Raw genomic sequence first — 20,927 nt, forward strand, 5'->3', positions numbered from 1 at the left:
TATACCTTATATGTGCCCATTCCTCCGCACACTACTCCGAAGAGAGTTGTTTTTTAAGTAAATACTAAGGAGTTGGAATCCATATCTTTTCCCATCTACTTAGGACCACTATGAACTTCTGCTCCTCCTCTGAGCTCCTACACCACAGATGTAGACAGGAAGTACTATTTGCCGTAGCTATGTAACAGTCTCCCTAACCAGAGCATTCTTTCACTTAGTAACAGTGTTCTCAGAGGGGCTGAGTAGGCCCTGGGCCTAAGTCACTAGCAGCCACAGTCCTCAATGTATCAGAAAGCAGAGAGATCCAACCAGACATCTTCATAATCACGTAATAATTTTAAAGAGGAAATGTATTTGCATTGTGTGAAATGGAGACAGACTTCATTGACTACAGGGGGCCACAAAGCACCTATGAAAAATAGAAATCACATCTAAAATGTGACCTGTCTGAAATTTGTATATAATCCTTAATTAATATTAAGCAAGCATTGTTATGGAGAAGGAAATGCAACCCACTCCAGTATTCTTGTCTGAGAAATCCCATGGACAGAGGAGCCTGGCGGGCTACAGTTCAGTTGTCGCAAAGAGGTGGACACGACTTAGCCACTAAACGACAAAGCATTGTTAAGTATTACTAACATATTAGTCATCTGCTTGGTAGGGTATATAGTTTATTTCATCTTCATAACAACGATAATGGTAGGTGTAATTATTCTTACAGTTGAAAAGACTGACATTCAGAGAGGTTGAACGTTGGCTGAAGTCTCAGAGCTGATAAGGTCAGAGCCTGGGTAGGAATGGAGCTTGTTGGGCCACAAAGCTCCCCCGGTCTCAGCCAGCTGCTCCCTCCCCCGTGCACCAGGACACTTGGTCTTGCAGCTTTATAAACTGTGTGCCTTTCACCCACCTTGCCTTAGCCGTGTCTGCCGTCGACCCCACAAGACTATGAGCTACTGGCTGAGGACTGGCTCCCAGTGTCCAACATTGTGAACCAGGGAGTGGCTAGGTATATTTCGTTGGCTTGGTTGTAACTGAGTTTAACTAAACGGGGCTCTGACTCAGGGATTTATGAAAGGGACAGTCCCAGACACAGCTGGCTTAGCTGGAGAAAGCGCTTTGCCACTTCTCCCCTCCCCTTCCTTCCAGAAATCCGATTTGGCAGACTGTACTGGGTTTCCTGTTGAAGTAACCTCTTCCAGAGCACCCTCTGAGCAGATCTACCTACCGCGCCCATCCACTCTTTGTTCCCAGCAAATCCCTTGAATGTTTAGGGATTGGAATTCCTTTCCAGCTACTTGGGGCCTTTGTGAACTCCAGCTCCTCCTCTGAGCTCCCCTTGCATATGCTGCCAGCTGTTAGCTGTTGTGCTGGATCAAACAGAGGTAGTCTCTTGTCCCCAGTGATAACATTCAGTGGTGTCAAAAGCAGAGAAGTCTGGAAGGTTAGCTAATACTGTCTCAATATGCAGCAGGGCTTCCCTTGTGGCTCAGCTGGTAAAGAATCTGCCTGTAATGCCTGGACTGGGAAGATCCCCTGGAGAAGGGAAAGGCTACCCAGTCCAGTATTCTGGCCTGGAGAATTCCATGGACTGTGTAGTCCATGGGGTCGCAAAGAGTTGGACACGACTGAGCGACTTTCATTTTACTTTATGCAGCAGAAGAAACTGGACCCCAGGAAGGGAAGTGGCTGGAGTCAAATGGGGTTTTAAGGCAAGACACCCTTTCCTTCCTTGTGGGACATTTTCCATCTGAGACCCAATTCTAGCAGTTATTGGTGAAAACAACTCTTGGCTTCCCCCGCTGCAGCCCTTCATTCCCTTGGACTTGGAGCCAGTCCAGTGGCTGTGCCTGGGGATAGATACCACATGCCCGGGCATAGACACCACGTGCCCTCCCCCTCCCCTTTTAGCCCCTTCATTACCAGGCAGAGGAGCTGTCATGCCAACAAACCAACCTGTGTGAGCGGCTAGAAAGCCTCAGACTCACAAGGACCCTGAAGCCCAGATTCATTCAACCCTAGCCTCTAAAAGGTGTGTATCTCTCGATTTGTCATCCGGATGAGGAGCCTGAGCCTCAGAGAGGTTGACTGGCTTGTCTCAGGTCATCTAGTTGTGCCCTCGGGTCATCCCACCCCCATCACCCTCCAGCAACTTTTGTTGCTCAGTCGTGTCCGACTCTTCGTGAGGCCATGGACTATACAGTCCATGGAATTCTCCAGGGCAGAATACTGCAGTGGATAGCCATTCACTTTTCCAGGGGATCTTCCCAATCCACAGATTGAACCCAGTTCTCCCACACTGCAGGCAGATTCTTCACCAGATGAGCTACCAGGGAAGCCCTTCTTGATCCAAGGACAAAAACCTATGGGCTTTTTAATATTTGTTTTCTTGATACATCATGAGGGCTATTCTCTAGCTACACTGCACCGGGGGCTTTTCATTGCAATGGCTTCTCTTGTTGTGGCGCACGGGCTCTAGGCTGCACAGGCTCCATAGTTGTGGTGGGCAGATTTAGTTGCCCTGTGGCATATGAAATCTTCCCAGACTAGGGATTGAACCTGTATCCCTTGCATTGGCAGGCAGATTTTTTACCACTGGACCACCAGGGAAGTCCCCAAAACCTGTTTTTGAAGGTACAGTTTTAGAGATATAGGTAAAGAAACACAGACTCTGCTGGTGAAACCTGGGACAGCTCTGAAGGACAATTTTACAGTGACTAAAAAAGTGAAACACTTCTAGGCATGTGTCTTACAGGACTACTTCTGGCTTGGCCAAACTTGTATGTTAGGCCTCATCATCACAGGATGAACTGTTAACAGTGAGAAAAATGGGCAGAGCCCAGGTGTCCATTCACACAAGTTGATTAAGTCCATCATGGCACAGCCACAAAACAGCTGTCCTTCTGGCCGCTTAAAAAGCTAAGGTAGAGCCACATGTAGTGGTGTAGAAAGATGCCCACCAGCTCTCACTACATGAGAAAAGCGAGCCGCTGAAGTATACGGATCATAGCATCCCTTTGGAGAAAAAAGAAAGAAAGGGGAAGGTATTGAATGCGTGATGTGTGTGTATGTGTGTAGCACAGCATTTTTTAGTCTCCACTCTTCAACAGTCACCTTCCTCTGGGACACTGGAGGACAAGGAGAATGTGTGTCTTTTTTTTGGCTCTAACCAGGTCTTATACCCAAATGCTTGGTTGCTGCATGTGGTATCTAGTTCCTTGACCAGGGATTGAACCCTGGCCCTCTGCACTGGGAGCACAGAGTCTTAGCCACTGGACCACCAGGGAAGTCCCAAGAATGCGTGTCTTACGATGACTACTGAATCATCTACCCTGGTCCCCACTCCACCCTCTCTGCCGTTTCTATGTGAGACCTCATCTCATAAGGCCTTTGCGCAGGGCTGTCAGGGAAAACCATGGAACACACTGGGCCCCTTTCTGTCACCTCCCTCCCCCCAGCTGCCGCCAGCATGCCGGGCTGTGTGGGGTGTTGGGCTTTCCTAGAGAGCTGGGATAACCACAGATTATAACATTGAGGATGGAAAAACATCAAACTGTCCCCTAATTATAAACTTTTTCTCAAATATGTTTTTCGAAGCCGAGAATGGTGCTCCCAAGAGTGACCATAAATCCCTGGCTAGACCTGGAGCCTCCCATGGTCTATATGTTCAGAGCTGGGTCTTCAGGGGAACACATGTGTGGGAAATACTCATTTCTATACTCAGGATAAAGTGCCAAGAAAGGAAACCACATCAAGGGAATTCCTTTAGGGACAACCCTAGTTGCCAGCCTTGCTCCCCTGTTTTTGGGATTGCCTTTGGCTTCCTTTAACATACTTCCCATATTTGTTCTGAGCCATCATGATTATCTTTGCATGGCTAATATTGCATATTGCTATGACATATTAAATTATTTCCCTAATGGTGGTCACTTAGAGTGTTTCTGAATTTTCTACATTGCAGTGAACATCCTCATGCATGGAGACTTTTGCTTATATTGAAATTTAAGAGCAAAATTACTAGGTCGAAGAAATGTCTTTATAGTTCCTACTAAAGGGGGAACAATCTACTAAAGAGTGCCAAATTGTTTCCAAAATAGAGTTACTCTGATTTGTAATACTACCAACACCCATTGAATCCATAAGCTCCAGTATAATCTTGTCAACACTGTTTCTTTCAGTTGGCCATTTTATTAATAGAAGATTATAAATGGCATCTCAAAGCTGTTTTCCCTGTTTTTCTCCTTTCTAGGAAGGGTGGAGTTAAAATTTTCAAAACGTTTGTTTTAAAGGTGTCCTAGGCTGTAATCACATGTGCTTTTTCCTCTCCACTCAGATCATAATAAATAGTATTAATGATGATGATGATAATGATAATTATAACAAGAACTATAATCCCATAGGTCTTTAGAGCATTTTATACTTTACAAGTTTTTATAATCAGTAGCTTATTTTATTCTGCCATTAGGCAAGGCAAAGTAAAAACTTCCCCCACTCCCCCATTTATAGATGAAACAGTTGAAACTATGCAAAGTATGTTTGACTTGAGAAACAGAAGCCTGCCAACATTAACATAATAATCAAGGGGTAATTCAAAGAACTTCCCTGGTAGCTCAGTGGTAAAGAATCTACCTGCCAATGCAGGAGACACGGGTTCAATCCCTGGGTCAGGAAGATCCCCTGGAGAATGAGATGGTGACCCACTGTAGTATTCTTGCCTGGGAAATCTCATGGACAGAGGAGCCTGGCAGGCTACAGTCCATGGGGTCCCAAAAGAGTCAGACATGATTTAGCAACTAAGCATGCATGCATGCAATTCAAAGATGACAGAAATTTCTCAGTTTTTCTCTCTGGGGTTACATGGTCACTCCCCTCTCTGAATTCCACCTTCCTCTTTCTTCCCACTTGTTTATCAGCATCTGCAAGACTACATCCAGGCTCTACAAGCTTTCAGCTCAGGGTCCAGCACCTCACCCTTCTGTGCCCTGTAGTCCATCGTCTTCAGGAGAGGCCCTGGGCCTCCCAGCCTCCCAAATGAGTTTCCCTCTGCTCAAGTGTCCATTCTGGGTGGGGTACAGAGTGAAGGACAGGCCACGTGGTGCAGACAGAGGTGCTGAGGCTGAAGGCATTCATAGAAGAGCGTGGGAAGGGAAGCAGAGATAGGCTTTGAACACAGCACTTGTTAAAAGTTGCTCAACGTGTGGTCCTCTGGCCCTGGCTAGACTGAAAGAATAACAAACATGCCAGGGTTAACAGTTGCCAAGATCTGCAGAGACTTCTTAGAGAAGATCCTCCCAAAGGCCCAGAGAAGATGGTCTCTTTTCTCTCTACCCACCCCTTGCAACCTTCCCCCGCCCCCCAGCCTCAGCCAGGCTCTGCCCACTGCCCGGGCCAGGAGGTGTCTTACTAGGCAGATCTGGTGTCCAAGGAAGGGGCAGCAGGGGCTTCTCCTGGCCCTGCCCCCACCAGCCTTGGCCCTCCATCCGCTCTGCAGGTGCGGATCTGGGAGATCCCCGAGGGTGGGCTGAAGCGGAACATGACGGAGGCTCTCCTGGAGTTGCACGGGCACAGCCGGCGTGTGGGACTGGTCGAGTGGCACCCCACCACCAACAACATCCTCTTCAGTGCTGGCTACGATTACAAGGTGGGCAGCCAGTGGGCACGGTGGCCAGAGCCAGCTCAGCAGGGAGGCAGAGGGAGAGAGACGGGCATCTTTAGGGGGCTGTAGGGGGCACTGTACTTCCCCAAGCCTGTTAGCCAATGTCGCATCCATTCAGTCACTCATTCATTCACTCATTTGACATGCACACAGCTGAGCATCTTCTGCGTGCCCATCATTCTGCGGTCCACAGAAGCTGGAGGCATCTTGACTGCCTTCTCCAGCCCTGATATCCCAGAGAAGCATACCCTCTCCACACTGAAACTAACACAATACTGGAACTCAACTATTCTCTAATAAAAATTAAAAACAAGAAAAAAAAAATGCCCACTCTATGCCCACACTCTCTACCTGACCGTTTCTTAACCAAGAAGTAGTCTCTGCCCTCCTAGTAGGAAAAAGAAGAACCCAAAGCTGCTGGTGGGGAGAATGGAGCCCCAACCCCAGGTATGCTCTCAAAATAGATGTGCCAACCACTGGGACCCAGCCAGGAACACTCATCCTTCTTGCTAGAAGTAGGAACTGAGCCCCGGCCGGGGCTGGGACCTGCCCAAGGACAGTGGTGGATTTCTGTGACAGGGACACATCCACCTTTGATGTAGAACCCGCCGACATGGTCCCCCATCCCAGCGCACGCGACCCTGCACAGGGCGTCTCTCCCAGCAGGGCTGAGCCTGCCTCCTGCGTCTCTGCCCTCCCAGGTCCTCATCTGGAACCTGGACGTGGGTGAGCCGGTGAAGATGATAGACTGCCACTCGGACGTGATCCTCTGCATGTCCTTCAACACTGACGGCAGCCTGCTCACCACCACGTGCAAGGACAAGAAACTGCGCGTGATCGAGCCACGCTCTGGCCGTGTTCTGCAGGTGAAGCCCCGCATCTTTCTTGAGGGGTAGGAAAGGTATTGGGACCTGGGGATCTGCTGTCAGCCAGCCCTGGAAAGAAAAACTGTGCTGGCTCCCCTCTTCCTTGTACCCGCCCTGCACCTCTGGGGACCCGCCCTGCGCCTCTGGGGACCAGCCCATTTGTTCTGGGCCCTTCTCTGCTCATAGGAGCTCTGCCTTGTTCTGGGTGCAGAGGGACCTCAGTATCCCCTCTCATCCCCACGGACTCCACCCCTCTCCCCAGATGGGATTCTTCTGCCTGCTCTGGAGGCCAAAGTGGTGACCCCCTTCCGCACATGAATCCCAGGGTGCTCATCGTGGGCACAGGAGGAGGGGACTTTGGACTCACTGCCCAGCCACCTGTGTGGGATGAGATTGTGCCAGCCTCAGGGGCGGTTCCAAGTGGAGAGGTGGATGGTGAACTAAGCTCCAGTTTTGGTCTTTGATTCTGGGTCTTGACTCCGAGGAACGGATTAGGTGCCATTTGGGAGTAAGAAATTTACATTTCTTGAGTACCAACTACATGCTAGTAATGGCACTAGAGGGTTGGAAAATTTGGATGGGATCTGAGGTTTACCTCCTAACACCAGCAAGACTGATGCGTTTATCTTGGAAAAACCCAATATTGCAGGACCAGAAAGTAATCTACAACACCTGCTATTACAAACAATAATCACCATAGTTATTAGCATCATTAGTATTTACTCAGAGCTCATTGTGGCATGCACTATAGTCTGGGCTCCACGTCGCCCTCCCCCCACCCATTTAATCCTTGTGATGGTTCTCTGAGGTGGGCACTGTTACTCTTCCTGTCCGTTTCCCTTGTGGGAATACTGCTTCTTGGAGAGTGACAGACCTGAATCTCAGAGTTACAGGAGGAGCTAGAATTCAAACCCAGCCAGTTGGACCCCAGAGCCCCTGCTGAGCAGAAAAGATATAAAACAGCAGAGACCTCCAACCTCCATCTCACACCCGGAGAGGGTGAGGGACTCCTCCATGGTTCCACTTTTTGGCAGAACTTGGAGTGAGTGACGCCAGCCCAGCTCTCTGCACTGCCCCACCAGCCTCTGGGTCCTGCCTGACGCTGATTCATCCTGGCAAAGGGCCGCCGTGTGTTAGGAGGGAAAAGGAGGTGCCCAGAGGCAGGAGCAGAGGCAGAGGACTGCCCAGTTAGAAGGAGGTCCTGGTGAAGTGAGTCAGCCAGCGGTGATCCAGCGTGAATCCCGGTCGTCCTGAGCCTCAAGCTCCGCATCCTCAGAAAGCCCTTGCAGTGGGCATTGTGGTGACGGCTGATAGATGCCTCAGTGAGGGCACTTGGCACCCGGCCCAGCGCCAGCCCCGCCTGGGACTTGGTCCATGTCCCCATCCGCTCTGGGATATGGCCAGTGGTCTGGTTTCCTGGTCCCAGGGCTCCGTGCTCCACAGCACCTGTATTCATTTCCTGTGGCTGCTATAACAAACTACTGTAGGTGGGGAGTCTTACAGCAGAAATCGATCCTCTCGCACAGTTCTGGAGGCCAGAAGTGCACGTGAAGGTGTCACCAGCTTCTGGTGGCTTCCTTGGCTGGTGGCCCCCCATTCCAGCCTCTGCCTCCACAGTCACGCCACCTACTCCTTTCTGCATCTGTGGACTCTCCCCCTGCCTCTCTCTTCTAAATAAGGACACTAGTGATGGCATTTAGGACCCCTGGGTGGGGTGATCCAGGGGAATCTGCCCATATCGAGGTCCTTCCCTTAAAATCACACATGAAGACCCTTTTCCAAACAAGGGAACATTCGCAGGTTCAGGGAGTGGGGACACGGATATGTGTCTGGGGTCCTCCAGGCAGCCCAGCCCCGTACCCTGGTGCCTGGGGTCTGGCTCACCAGCTCTCTGATTCCATCAGGAGGCGAACTGCAAAAACCACAGAGTGAACCGCGTGGTCTTCCTGGGGAACATGAAGCGGCTTCTCACTACGGGGGTCTCCAGGTGGAATACGAGACAGATCGCCCTCTGGGACCAGGTCAGCCAGCCGCAGGAGGCAGGGAGGAGGGCGACGTCAAAGGGTTGTAGCCCCGGGGCCTTGCTGGGGCTGGGGAAGGTGAGCTGCCATCCTGCCTGGATACTGATCCTGGGCCCCCGCCTGCAGGAGGACCTGTCCATGCCCCTGATCGAGGAGGAAATTGATGGGCTCTCTGGCCTGCTGTTCCCCTTCTACGACGCTGACACCCACATGCTCTACCTGGCTGGAAAGGTAGTGGAAGGTGGGGAGAGGGGCGGGGGCAGCCTGTGGGAGACCTCTGCCCCTGTTGGGCCCTCAATCTCTCCCTACCTCCCAAGAAGAGCCTAACCTCTGCCCTTCTCCCGACCCAAACGGTCCCACCGTCTTCTATCAGAACCTACCCTTGCATTGGACAGTCATTTTACTCAGGTGTCAGTGACTGAGAATCCCTTGGGGGTGGACTGGCGCCAGATTTTACAGGGGAATAAGGATCAGAGCCTGGAGTGCATCATCCCTAATGATGGGATTCGAGGCACCTGCCAGGAGATCTCATTTGTCGAGAAGACTGTCTATATGCCCACCAGCATACACACACACCCCCCACACACACCACCCCACCCCACTCCCAGCGAGTCCCCCATGGCATCCCCACTGGGGCCTAGAAGCCAGACTGCCCTGGTCTTTTGAGCATCTTGGAGGCTGGTGGAGGCTCTCTTCAGTGGCCTCCTGGACCAGGGTCTGCTGACCCCACCCCGGCCCTCCTTCTTCCTCCCCTCCCTCTCCGCTGGCCCCCAGGGTGATGGAAACATCCGGTACTACGAGATCAGCACGGAGAAGCCCTACCTGAGTTACCTCATGGAGTTCCGCTCCCCGGCCCCGCAGAAAGGTCTTGGTAAGGGGGCCCCGGGGCCGCCATGGCTGTTACACTAGGAGAGGAGAGACTGGAATTTAGCTCTTGGGTCACCTCTCCCCCACAATGAAAATCAGCCTCTGAAGGTCAACTCATGGACCAGTCAGAATAGAACCTTCAAGTTCTGGCCTGTGAAGGTCAGCCTACTCTTCTTCAGCCAGCCTGTCACTGCCCATTTGACCAGTTCCATCCATCCACGGTGCTTGGCGTCCTCTGCCATCTCTGGCCATCAGCAGCCTGCGGGCGTGTGCGTGGTCCCTGCATTCCTGTCTGCAGATGGGGAGGCTGAAGCCCATTGTGGATCTGACACGGTGGGAGGAGGTTCAGTAACTACAGCTCAGAACCAGGTCCAAGTGCAGGCCCCTTCCTGAAGCTGCTGGGAAGCCAGGACCCCCAGCCCCCCAAAGCAGCTCTGTCCTTGCCTGAGAAGATGAGAGGAATTCCAGGGGTCCCCTCACCACCGCCCCAGGCTCCCCAGGTTCTCAGGCAAATCCCCAAGAGGACTCCAGGGCTGACGAGTGTAGTGAGTCTGTTTTTTACACCCACTCTCTCCCACCACTAAAGCCTTGCTGTGAAGTCTTTGTGCTCGGGGACTCACGCTGACAGGGCGTCCGACTCAGCAATCCACCATGTGGGGTCCGGATCACCCAGCGGAAGAAATCTCTGGAGTGGCTCTCTTTCCTTCTCTCCTTAGAGCTTGAGTCTGGCTTCATCCTTCTGAGGATCTGGTGTTATGGACAGGGCCTGAGGGCCAGCTTCAGAGACATCAGGGCTGCAGCGGCCCAAGGGCCCCCCCACCCCAGTGACCAACAGCAAAGTGGAAGCCTAGAGATATGCCTGAGGTCCTGATGACCATTCCACTGATTCACCCTTCCCCAGGGCTCTGTCACCCCCACCTCCCTCACAGTCACCCCATCATCAATTAGTATAACAACCTGGACTTTGGAGTCCAAACTAGGCTTATACTCTGATTCAGCTGTGTCCTTAACCCCTTTGAGTCTTAGTTTCCTCATCTGTAAAATGGGATTAAACCTACTCTGAAGGGCTCTTGTAAAGTTTAGAGATCATGTATACAAAACACTTAGCAGAGTACCTGGCTCCTTCTGTGCCTTCACATAGTCATTCAACAAACATTTATTGGCTACAACTGTGTGCGCAGACCCTAGCTTAGTCCAGGGGTACAGTGATAAATAGAACTCGGCCTCTCTCACTGCCCACTGCAGGGAAGACAGACAATAAACAAATATGTAAGGAAAATATTGTATGGTAGTAAGTTCTAAGAAGAGAATCAAATGAGATCGTAGAACAGAGAATGACAAGGACTGTTTTAGACCAGGTGACTGGGGGAAACCTTGCATGGAAGTGACATTTTAAACTGTGATCTGAAAGGCAGGAAGGGGGAAGAGTAGTGTCAGCAGAAAAAACAGTTAGTGCAAAGGCCCTGAGGCCAGAAAGAGCCTGGCATGCTCTAGGAGCAGAAGGGAGGTCAGTGTAGCTCAGCGTGGAGTAGACTGTGGAACAGGTGGCAGATGGGGAAAGTGTTAGGAGATTAAGTTGGAGAGGCGGGCAGGGGCCAGATCCCATGGGATGCATTAGACAGGGTATATTAGAGTTCTCCAGAGAAACAACCAAGTGTATTTATAAAAGAGGAATTGCAAGAATTTGGCTCATAATTACAGAGGCTGAGAAGTCTCACCATCTACCCTCTACAAGCTGGAGCCCCAGGAAAGCCAGCGATATAATTCAGTTCAAGTGTGAAGGCCTGAGACCCAGGGGAACCAATGGTACAAAACCCAGTTCAAGGGCAGGAGATGAGACGAGATGAGATGTCCCAGCTTAAGCAGCGAGGCAGGAAAAAAGGGCAAATTCCTCCTTCCTCTGCCTTTTGCTCCATGCAGGCCCAGAATGGATTGGGAGATGCCCACCACCCACCCTCACTGGGGAGGGCCATCCACTTTACTGAGCCCACTAACTTATAACGTTAACCATCACACAGGGGGAGAAGTTGGGGTTTCATTGGGAACTCTTTGTAGAATTTAATTCTTCTTGGACTGGTGGGTAGGTGAGAGTGGGACAGTGTGACATGATCTGAAAGGTTAGTTTGAGATTGCTGTGGCTCCCATAGGAAGAATGGATTTGGGAGATTGGATCTTAAGAGGGCAGGAGGGAGGCAGAGACCAGTTAGGAGTCTGTTGTGGACTTCTAGGCAAAAGAGGATGGTACCTAGGGGGATGGCATGGAGATGAGGATGGATCCAGGGGATGTTTAGAAAGTTGGATCATCAGGACTTGGGGAGGGGGGAGAGAGCGGGTACTGAGGATAACTATTTCTGTTTGTCCGCCTCGCCTGTGGTCATTGTTAAGCACTGACCATGAGCCAGGCCCTTTCTGCAGGCTCTGGGTGGCTACTTAACTCACCCTGGGCGGGTAACATAGCTCTAAGTGGCAGAGCCAGGACTCAAACCCAAGTCTCCTGGCTTCTCACAGTACCACAAAGCCACTTCCCTCCAGGTTCTGGAATTCTCTGCTCTGGTAGAGCATCCTTCCTTTCCAGATGAGGAAAGGTAGAAACTTAAGTCATACTCACATCCTGGAGAAAGAAATTCATGTTGTCTGTGCTCATCACTGCTGGGCAGTTAACAAGCATCTTCACACTCAGTCTCATGAGGGGCCACCACTGGACTCCTCTAGGCAACCAGGGAAGCTAAGGCTTAGAGAGGCAGTGATTTGCCCAAGGACTCCCACCCAGAAAGAGGGGAGAATCGAGATTCAAACTCAGGATCCTGTCCCACCCCAAAGCTAGTATGTCTAACCCCACACCAAACTGCTCCCCCCGCAGGTATTCAGCTGATGCAGCTGTTAGGGATGTTGCGTCTGGTGCCCACACAGACACACATGAACACACACAGACATACATGCATGCACGTATGCCCGTCACTCCTAGAAAACACATGATGGAATAGCAGTCTTGGGCTGCATTTAAACCTCTGAGGTGCACAGGAAAGCGTTCTCCTTCTTTCTTCCTTCCAGTATTTTATTCATTTTTGGCTGTGCTGAGTCTTCGTTGCTACTGCTGGGCTTTCTCTAGCTGCAGCAAGCCAGGGCTACTCTCTGGTTGTGGGGTGCAGACTTCTCATCGCGGCGACTTCTCTTGCTGCAGGGCACTGGCTCATTAGTTGCAGCTCCTGGGCTCTAGAGGGCAGGCTCAGTAGTTGGGGCACATGGGCTTAGTTGCCCTGAGGCATGTGGGGTCTTTCCAGACCAGGGAGGGATCGAACTCCTGTCCCCTGCATTGGTCGGCAGACTTTGAACCACTGGACTACCAGGGAAGTCCTCTCCCTCTTTCTTTCTCTATGAAGACTGGGAGCACAGAGGCTTCGGGAAACCAGTTCATTTCAGAAGGTGATGGGCGCTGGGGTATATAGACTGACAGCGCTGTGTAACTGTGGGCAAAAGCCCCTTTCCCTTTGCCCCTCAAGAGTCTCACCTACCAAGAGAATGGGTTAGATCCAAGTAGTTGTGCAGCCCCTTGCAGTCCTCAGAGGCCCCCAGTTCTACAGTATGCACCTTGGTCAAACAGGTCTGGTCCATGCGGCTTATCTGAGAAGTTACCCCCAGAGTCAAAGCCTGACTCAGGAAGCCCCCAGCCCCTTCCTGTCCACTGTATGGGTCCTTGCCTCCAAACCTAGTGCCCTCCAACTGCACCTTTCCCCTGGCCAAGGTCATCAGGAAGGAGGGTATTGGGGGAGATTCCTGGGACCCCATGCAGCCATGTGTGTGCCTATCCGCAGGGGTCATGCCCAAGCACGGGCTGGACGTGTCTGCCTGCGAGGTGTTCCGGTTCTACAAGCTGGTGACTCTCAAGGGCCTCATAGAGCCCATCTCCATGATCGTGCCCCGGAGGGTGAGTGGGGCCGGGCTGGCTGCAAAGGGGCCCTGGCATTGAAGGCTAACTTCCTCACTACTGGGGCTATAAGCCTGGAGGAGCTCAGAAGGAGGTGGTGGTTTCCTGTGGATTGGGGTCTTCAGACCTAATTTGGGGTGCGGGGGGGGGGCACTCCAAGGTGAGGACAGTCTGGCTTGCTAACAAAGGCAAGGTGGGAATTCCAAGTGGGAGATGCCAAGTGCAAAGACTTGGAGGGGAGAGAGCAGGTATGTGGCTGGAGGTCAGAGAAGGGGAGAATCTGACTGGAGAGAAGGGGCCTTCTCAGCAGTCCCCCCACCTGTCACCCTTCTGCTCTACCCCACTGCAGTCGGATTCCTACCAGGAAGACATTTACCCCATGACGCCGGGCACGGAGCCAGCTCTGACCCCTGATGAGTGGCTAGGAGGCATCAACCGAGGTACCACCAGGGGTGGGCTTCCCAGAAGAGAACGGGAGACTGCAATCTTGACCTTCAGTCTAGCCCACCCCCTTCCCCTTGCATATCCTCCTCATTGAGCTTGCCCTCACACTCAGCCAACTGTTAGGCCTGGTATAATGAGAGCCACCATCACCAGACAGGCCACAGGATAGTTGGTGAGAATCCATGCCTTGCCTTTCTTAGATCCTGTGCTGATGTCTTTGAAAGAAGGCTATAAGAAGTCCCCCAAAATGGTATTCAAGGCTCCCATCAAAGAAAAGAAGAGTGTGGTGGTCAACGGAATAGATTTACTAGAAAACGTCCCACCCAGGACAGAGAATGAGGTAAGAAAAATAAGTTATTGCCTCCACACACACTGGCAGAGCGAGACCTTTGCATTTCAATTATGAGCTTCAGGCCTTTAGGCCAGCTCGGTTCTGAGGCATTTTTCTTTCTGTGACAGATACCATAAGTAGCCTGCTATGGGCTTCTGTTGCCTCTGACCCCAATAAATAGAGGCTGGGCTATGGTAGGGATATTGACGCCCCTCCCCATCCCCACAAATCCCAGAACCTGGAGTTACATGTCCCCTTGTGAATCCATATCAGAATGTCGCTGTCATCTGGAGTTGTGAATTCCTGGCTCACGAGGGAAAGCCAGCCTCATGTGTTACAGCACTGCCTTCCTCCCTGGCATGGCAGCTGCCGCGAGGTCTGATGATTTCCTGTTTTTGTGGAAGAGGCTGAGTATTTATGAAAGTACTCTTTGTACCATTTGGAAAGGGAGCAGCTCTCTCAGGGCAACCAGAGCTGGGCCTTGTCCACACCCCACAGAGGCCTTGCCTTCCACCACACCCTTGGTCCCTGGCACAAATACAGTTCAGCTCGGCCAGGATTCATGGAATGCCCACTGTGTGCCAGGCGCTGGGCTGGATGCAGCTGAAGTGGAGATGCTACAGGGAGTCACCTGCATCTGGCTCTCTCATTTCCTGGCTGTGCCTGAACATGTTTCCTGACCTTCCTAAGTCCACTTCCTCACAGCAAAATGGGGATATGAAATGCTGTGAGAGTTAAAGAGATCGTCCCTAAGTGTCTAGCACTTTTCCTGCTCACATGAAATGCACAGAGAGGCTAACTGCATTAGCTCTTGAGAAGGGGGTGACAGGATGAGATGGTCGGGTGGCATCACCAATTCAGTGGACATGAATTTGAGCAAGCTCCAGGAGACAGTGAAGGACAGGGAAGCCTGGCATGCTGCAGTCCATGGGGTTGCAAAGAGCTGGACACGACCGAGCGACTGAACAACAAGAACCATGTAACAAGTTACGCCGAGACTTAGGGGCTTAAATCCCACAAATGTTTTATTATCTCACAATGTCTATGGGTGCCTGTGACTCAAGGTCTCTCGTGAAGGTGTGAACTGTCAGCCAGGGATGCAGTCACATCTGAAGACTCACCTGCGGAAAGATCTGCTTCTGGCTTTCCTCACTTGGTTGCTGGCAAGACCCATTTCCTCATAGGTTGTTAGACTAAGGGTCTCATTCCCTCAAGAGCTGTCAACCAGAGGCCTCCCTCAGGTCCTTGCCACATGGACCTCAAAACAGGGCAGCTCACAGCATGGTCTTGAGGAAGAGAGGGTGTCAAAGGTGGAAACCACAGTCTTTTTGTAAACTCACCTTGCAAATGGCATCCCATCACATCTGCCATATTCTGTTCATTAGAAGCAAGTTACTGGGTTCAGTCCTTCCTTGAAAGGAGGGGATTACATGGGGGCCATCTTACAGGTTTCTTGTCACACCAGCTTATAATTGTCACTGTTATTCATAAAAGTATGCTCATTCCTGACCTCTGAGGCTTAAAGGTAAAATTGACAGGTAAATTTTTAATTGCTATAAAATGTTTATGTGCCATTATAGAGGGATGCTCAGATTTCTAAGGCTGGATGAAACTATGATCAATGGGATTTCCTTCAAAATAATCACCAAGGAGAGTGGTACACGGGAAGTAGGTAAAAATAAAGATGAAGCAAGAGTGGTTACATGTTATTTGCTGAAGTTGGATGTTGGGTACTTGGAGGTTCATGGTGCTTTTCTTTCCACTTTTGTATATATTTGGTATTTTCTTTAAAAAAGATTTTTTTATGTACCCTGACAAGGTAGGCATAGTTGAATTGCTGTGAGCCTAGGGCCTTAATAAGAGCCTGAAGTTTGTTCTAGTACTGGGTGTGGAGAAGGCAGGGTTGAATAGCAGTTACATGGAGTGGACTTGTCTATATGAATCAGAACAGAGGACCTGGAGAAATATTTTAAAGGGTCTCTAAGCAAGCAACACAAATGCCACCATCTATACACTACAGCTTGTATTCTTTCCTCCCTGGGGAAAAAAATTTTTGCTCAGAGGCTGGTAACTCTTGTTTTACCTTTTACCCACAATTTTAATAGAGAAAACTAGAAACAACGAATGAGAAATTGGTTCAAGAGTGAAGAGACCACAGGTAGCTTGACACACGGGAGGAGACACAGTTGTTCGGCTCTGTAATTTTACTAAAACTCACTGAATTGACCCTTAAAATGAGTGAAATTTATGGCATATAAAGTATACCTCAATAAATACATTTTTTAAACAAAAGCTGATCCAAAAAGATTATACAAGGAAACTTTGAGAACTTGGAAGGCATAGGTGTATGTAGAATTATTTAGTGTGGGGCATATAGCATAATATCTCTCTGCACAGAGGTAACCAGGACTGATTTGTTGGTTAATATAAATTTTTTTCCAAGTCAGTTAAAGAAAGGAATCATATAAATGATATATACATTCTTTAAACAATTTCTTGTTGTTTAAAATAGAAAACATATACATTCATTCCACATGTTTTGATGTAGCATCAAGACCTTCGTTTTCTCTCAGGACATCCCAGTTGGGATCTTCTATGTGTTTGTCAAATAAATCACACTTTAACTCCAATTTCCATTTTCAGTGTTTTTCTAGGTGGAATGAGAGCTTAAAATCAATCTGAAAACAAAGCTCTTGTTTTCTTAAAGTTTTCCCCAGTGTTTTTTTAAGACAGGTTTATTGAGGTACAATTGACCTACTGTGCAAGTCATCCTTTGTAGTGTACAGTTCCATGAGTTTTGACATATGCCTACAGCCGTGTAACCACTACTGTACAATCAAGATACAGAATATTCCTCAATATTTTATGTGTGCTACCTATCAGTAGCAACTTTTTAGCACCCCCTCTTCGTCAAGATTCTCAAATGCATTCAACTTAGCTTTTATAGAAAGATGTATTTCTATTTCATCAGTTTATGTAGTATTAAAATTACGCAATTACAAAGACAGCTGCGACTCGCCTTGGGCAGTCAGAGGACCAACACGACTGTCTGCTGGTAACATTCAACTCGAGTGTGTGGGGCCTTCAGGACCCTGCAGAGGCTGTGTTGTGTGTTCTGTTTTATGGAAGCCGTGGAGAGGCTGTTTAATCCAGGGAGTCATCTCAGCAAGGGTGCTGTCAGATTCCTTCACTTTGCTCATGGCCACTCCAGAAATGCCCAGTGCAAACTTTGGGGTGCTGTGGTGCCAGTCCCCCATCAGCAGGAAAAATACCATTCTATATCCTGACCTTAAGGAAAAGAGAAGAATAGGGGGAGGACTATATGAATAGAAAGGGAACTATATGAATCTCAGGAATTAGATATTCTTAACTTCCGTGGTGGATCAGTGATAAAGAATCCGTCTGCCCGTGCGGGATACACGGGTTCGATCCCTGGTCCAGGAAGATCCCACATGCCTTGGAGCAACTAAGCCAGTGCTCCCCAGCTACTGAGCCAGCACTCTAGAGCCCTGGCGCTGCAGCTGTTGAACCCATGTGCCACAGCTGCTGAAGCTCACGAGCCTAGAGCCTGTACCCTGCAACAAGAGAAGCCACTGCAATGAGAAGCCTGCACACCGCAACTAGGAAGTAGCCCCCGCTCTTCAAAACCAGAGGAAAAAAGCCTAGGGAACAACAAAGAGCTGGACAAAAATAAATAATTTTTTTTAAAAGAGAAGGAGATTATGTATAAAATAGATAACTAATGAGAACCTACTGTAAAGTAGAAGGAGCTCTACTCCGTGCTCTGTAGCAACGTAAATGCCAAGGAAATCCAAAGAGGAGGGGATATATGTACACATATAGCTGAGTCACTTCATTGTGCTGCAGAAATCGACACAGCAGTGTAAAGTAACTGTGTGCATGTGTGCATACTGTCACTTCAGTCATGTCCAACTCTTTGCGACCTTCTGGACCATAGCCCACCAGGCTTCTCTGTCCATGGGATTCTCCAGGCAAGAATACGGGAGTGGGTTGTCATGCCCTCCAGGGGATCTTCCTGACCCAGGGATTGAACCAGCATCTCTTACATCTCCTGCATTGGCAGGTGGGTTCTTTACCACTAATGTCACCCTGGAAACCCCCAAAGCAACTATACTCCAATTTAAAAACAAAAAGAGAGAGCCGGATACAAAACATTTCAGAAAGCTTTCCATTCTGAATGGTAAGTAAATAAAGTATTAAGACTTGAAGCCCTAAACGGGTAAGCTTAGGATATCTGGCCCGTGTGGACTGGGCCCTTCCTTGGTGATGCTGGATCAGGGTCCTTTCTTTTGTGCCTCACAGGGTGGGGTGGGGATGGGCATGGGTAGGAGGAGTGGGCATGGGTGAGCTGAGTCTAGAGATGGGAGAGCGGCCATCTCTAGGAGTGGGGAAGGGGTGGGAGGCCTGAATCAGAAGAACAGCGGCTGCATAGGGGGAGGGGCGGGGGTACGGATACCGGCCCCCCCCCGGGAACGTCACCTTCTCACCTGTTCTCTCCCACCCTTCTGGCCCCTTCTCTCGTCCACACCAGCTCCTCCGAATGTTCTTCCGGCAGCAGGATGAGATTCGGAGATTGAAAGAGGAGCTGGCCCAGAAAGACATCCGCATTCGGCAGCTTCAGCTGGAACTGAAAAACTTGCGCAATAGCCCCAAGAACTGTTAGCTCCCCGGCTGGGCTGCTTTCTAAGCCGATCTCTCCGTTGTTTCTACTCCTCCCTTAACTTCCCCTTCTCCGGTGACCCCAGAGAGAGCACCAGGACTGGAGCTGGGGGAGAGCCTGAGGACCCCCCCACCTGCCACCTCAAGAACTGGAAGCTGACCTTTGACCTCTCAACTTCATGCTAATACAAGTCCCCAGCCTCTCCCAGCGTCCAGGCTGGCAGCCCCTTTCCCTGACAGCCCCGGGGCCTCGGCTTCCCCTCGGCTGGGCAAAGGCCGTGGACTCCCCCGGACGAGTGCCCTCTGTGGACCAAGGAGGGGAGGGGGAAGCCAGAACCCCAGTAGACTTAGAGGTTGAACTTGTCCCCGGCAGAGGGGGCTGCCGGGACATCGCGCTCCCTGCTGGGGCTCACGATGGCCCTGATGGACGCGCAGTAAGGGCTGGATTGCAGGCATCAGCGGTCTCCCTCCCCTCCTCCACCTCCCTCGCCCTGGGCAGCCCGGGAAGCCCATTCACCTGACCAGGGTTGCAAGCAGCCCAGCTCCTTCCTTTCTCTTGCCCCTTCTCTCTTATCTTCAGGGAATTCAGAGGATCCTTCACCAAGGCCATAATGACCCCTTGCCCTCCCCTGATGCTCGTCAAAGCTCTGGCAACTCCCTTTTCCCCATTCACTTTATGAGGCAGTCAGGGTAGGGAATAGTGTCCCCATTTTACAGATGACAGAACTGAGGGTTGCTTTGGGGAAGTGACATCACTGAGTCACCCAGCAGGTGGACAGTGGACCCAGGACCAGTGGTGTGCAGACTGCAGGCCCCGGCGCTTCCCACTGCATCAAGATGCTAATCCCACGGGGGCATCACCAAGGCCCAAGTCTCCGTGGAGCAGAAGGACCGGGAGCCTCCCAACACCACTAGTGCCAATGTGCCACACCCCTCCCCCGCACTCAGTATCCCTTCGACCTCCTGACCCCCACCCTTTGCTCTGACCCCCCAGGTGACTCACTCCGAGATGAGGCCTCTTCCTCCTGGAGGCTGAGAAGGGTGGCGCTGGCCCCGGGAAGGCCATGCAGTGGCCTGCCGGCCCCGAGGGCTGCTCTGCGCGCGTGTGCCTGCTCCCTGCTCTCAGCCACGGTCAGCCTTATGCTTGTAGAACAACCACAGCCCCTTACACTGGTGTAGCACTTTAAGGTTTACACAGCCCTTCGACATATAGGATCCCCTTTGAGCCTCATCTCAGCTCCCAGAGGCAGGGAGCATTCTCCCCACTTTGCAGTTGGGAAAACTGAGAAGCCTCTCAAGGTCACAGGACCCTGGGAGATGCCCCACTTCACTTGGTATTCTACCATTTTCTTTCTTTCCTCCTTTTCTCCCTCCATTTCTCATTACTCACAGAGTGTGTGAACACTGTTGTCAGAAAAGTCACAGTTTGAGGGGGGAGATCTGGTCTGGGGATCAAGAAATGGGTGTCTACACCTCTCTCTCATTAGCTTGAACCTACTAGATGCGTTGTGCTCTGCACCTGCTTGTCCCACGGCCACCCTGCAGAACTTCTATCCACATAGGGGGGGCTCCCTAAGCCCCTCCGAGTGATCTGGGCAGGGAAAGCCCCCCAAACCCTCAGGCTTTTCCTCCAAGAGCCTTCTACCCTCACAGCCAGCTAAAGCAGGGTCTCCTCACCCCCCCAGACTCCGCAGCTAGACTGCGTCAGCTCACATCCCCTCCTCCCCACACTTCTGAAGCTTTTTTTCTTCCCCACTGACCATTGTGGTCTTCTGTGATTATTTATGCTGCCTCCCAAGGATAGAATTGAAATAAAATGTTTTCAAGTTATCAGACCTGGGCACAGCCGGCTCATTTAACCTGGGTGGTCCCTCCTGTTGGTCACCATCGTATCTTGATAGCCAACTCCCCAGCCACAGCTCTGTTGCTTTTCTGCAACAACAAACCATGTCTGTATCTACAGGTGTGACTTCACACCTCAGCACTGTTGACATCTGGGGCCAGCCGATTCTTTGCTGTGAAGGCTATCCTGAGCACCATCAGCTATTTAGCAGCATCCCTGGCCTCCGCCAGCCAGATGCCACAGCAACCCCAGCCCCATCGTGATAAACAAAAATGTCTCCAGATATCACCCAGTGTC

General features: G+C 50.7%; 1 protein-coding gene across 4 annotated transcripts in view; it reads left to right on the forward strand.

Moving 5' to 3' along the window:
- The window catches only part of CORO2B (coronin 2B), a 147,938-nt gene extending 127,318 nt beyond the window's left edge, over nt 1-20,620 (forward strand). For all 4 annotated transcript variants that reach the window (XM_020880520.2, XM_070468708.1, XM_020880519.2 and 1 more), the window contains 9 exons: nt 5,489-5,638; nt 6,355-6,519; nt 8,424-8,540; nt 8,667-8,771; nt 9,315-9,411; nt 13,220-13,332; nt 13,682-13,772; nt 13,977-14,116; nt 18,660-20,620. In XM_020880520.2, coding sequence (XP_020736179.1) covers nt 5,489-5,638; nt 6,355-6,519; nt 8,424-8,540; nt 8,667-8,771; nt 9,315-9,411; nt 13,220-13,332; nt 13,682-13,772; nt 13,977-14,116; nt 18,660-18,791 — 1,110 coding nt within the window. In that variant the 3' untranslated portion in view covers nt 18,792-20,620. The remainder of the gene's footprint in view (nt 1-5,488; nt 5,639-6,354; nt 6,520-8,423; nt 8,541-8,666; nt 8,772-9,314; nt 9,412-13,219; nt 13,333-13,681; nt 13,773-13,976; nt 14,117-18,659) is intronic.
- Nucleotides 20,621-20,927: the final 307 nt, after the last annotated feature.

This window comes from Odocoileus virginianus, chromosome 6, assembly GCF_023699985.2.
Source record: "Odocoileus virginianus isolate 20LAN1187 ecotype Illinois chromosome 6, Ovbor_1.2, whole genome shotgun sequence".
NCBI classification, from domain to species: Eukaryota; Metazoa; Chordata; class Mammalia; order Artiodactyla; family Cervidae; genus Odocoileus; species Odocoileus virginianus.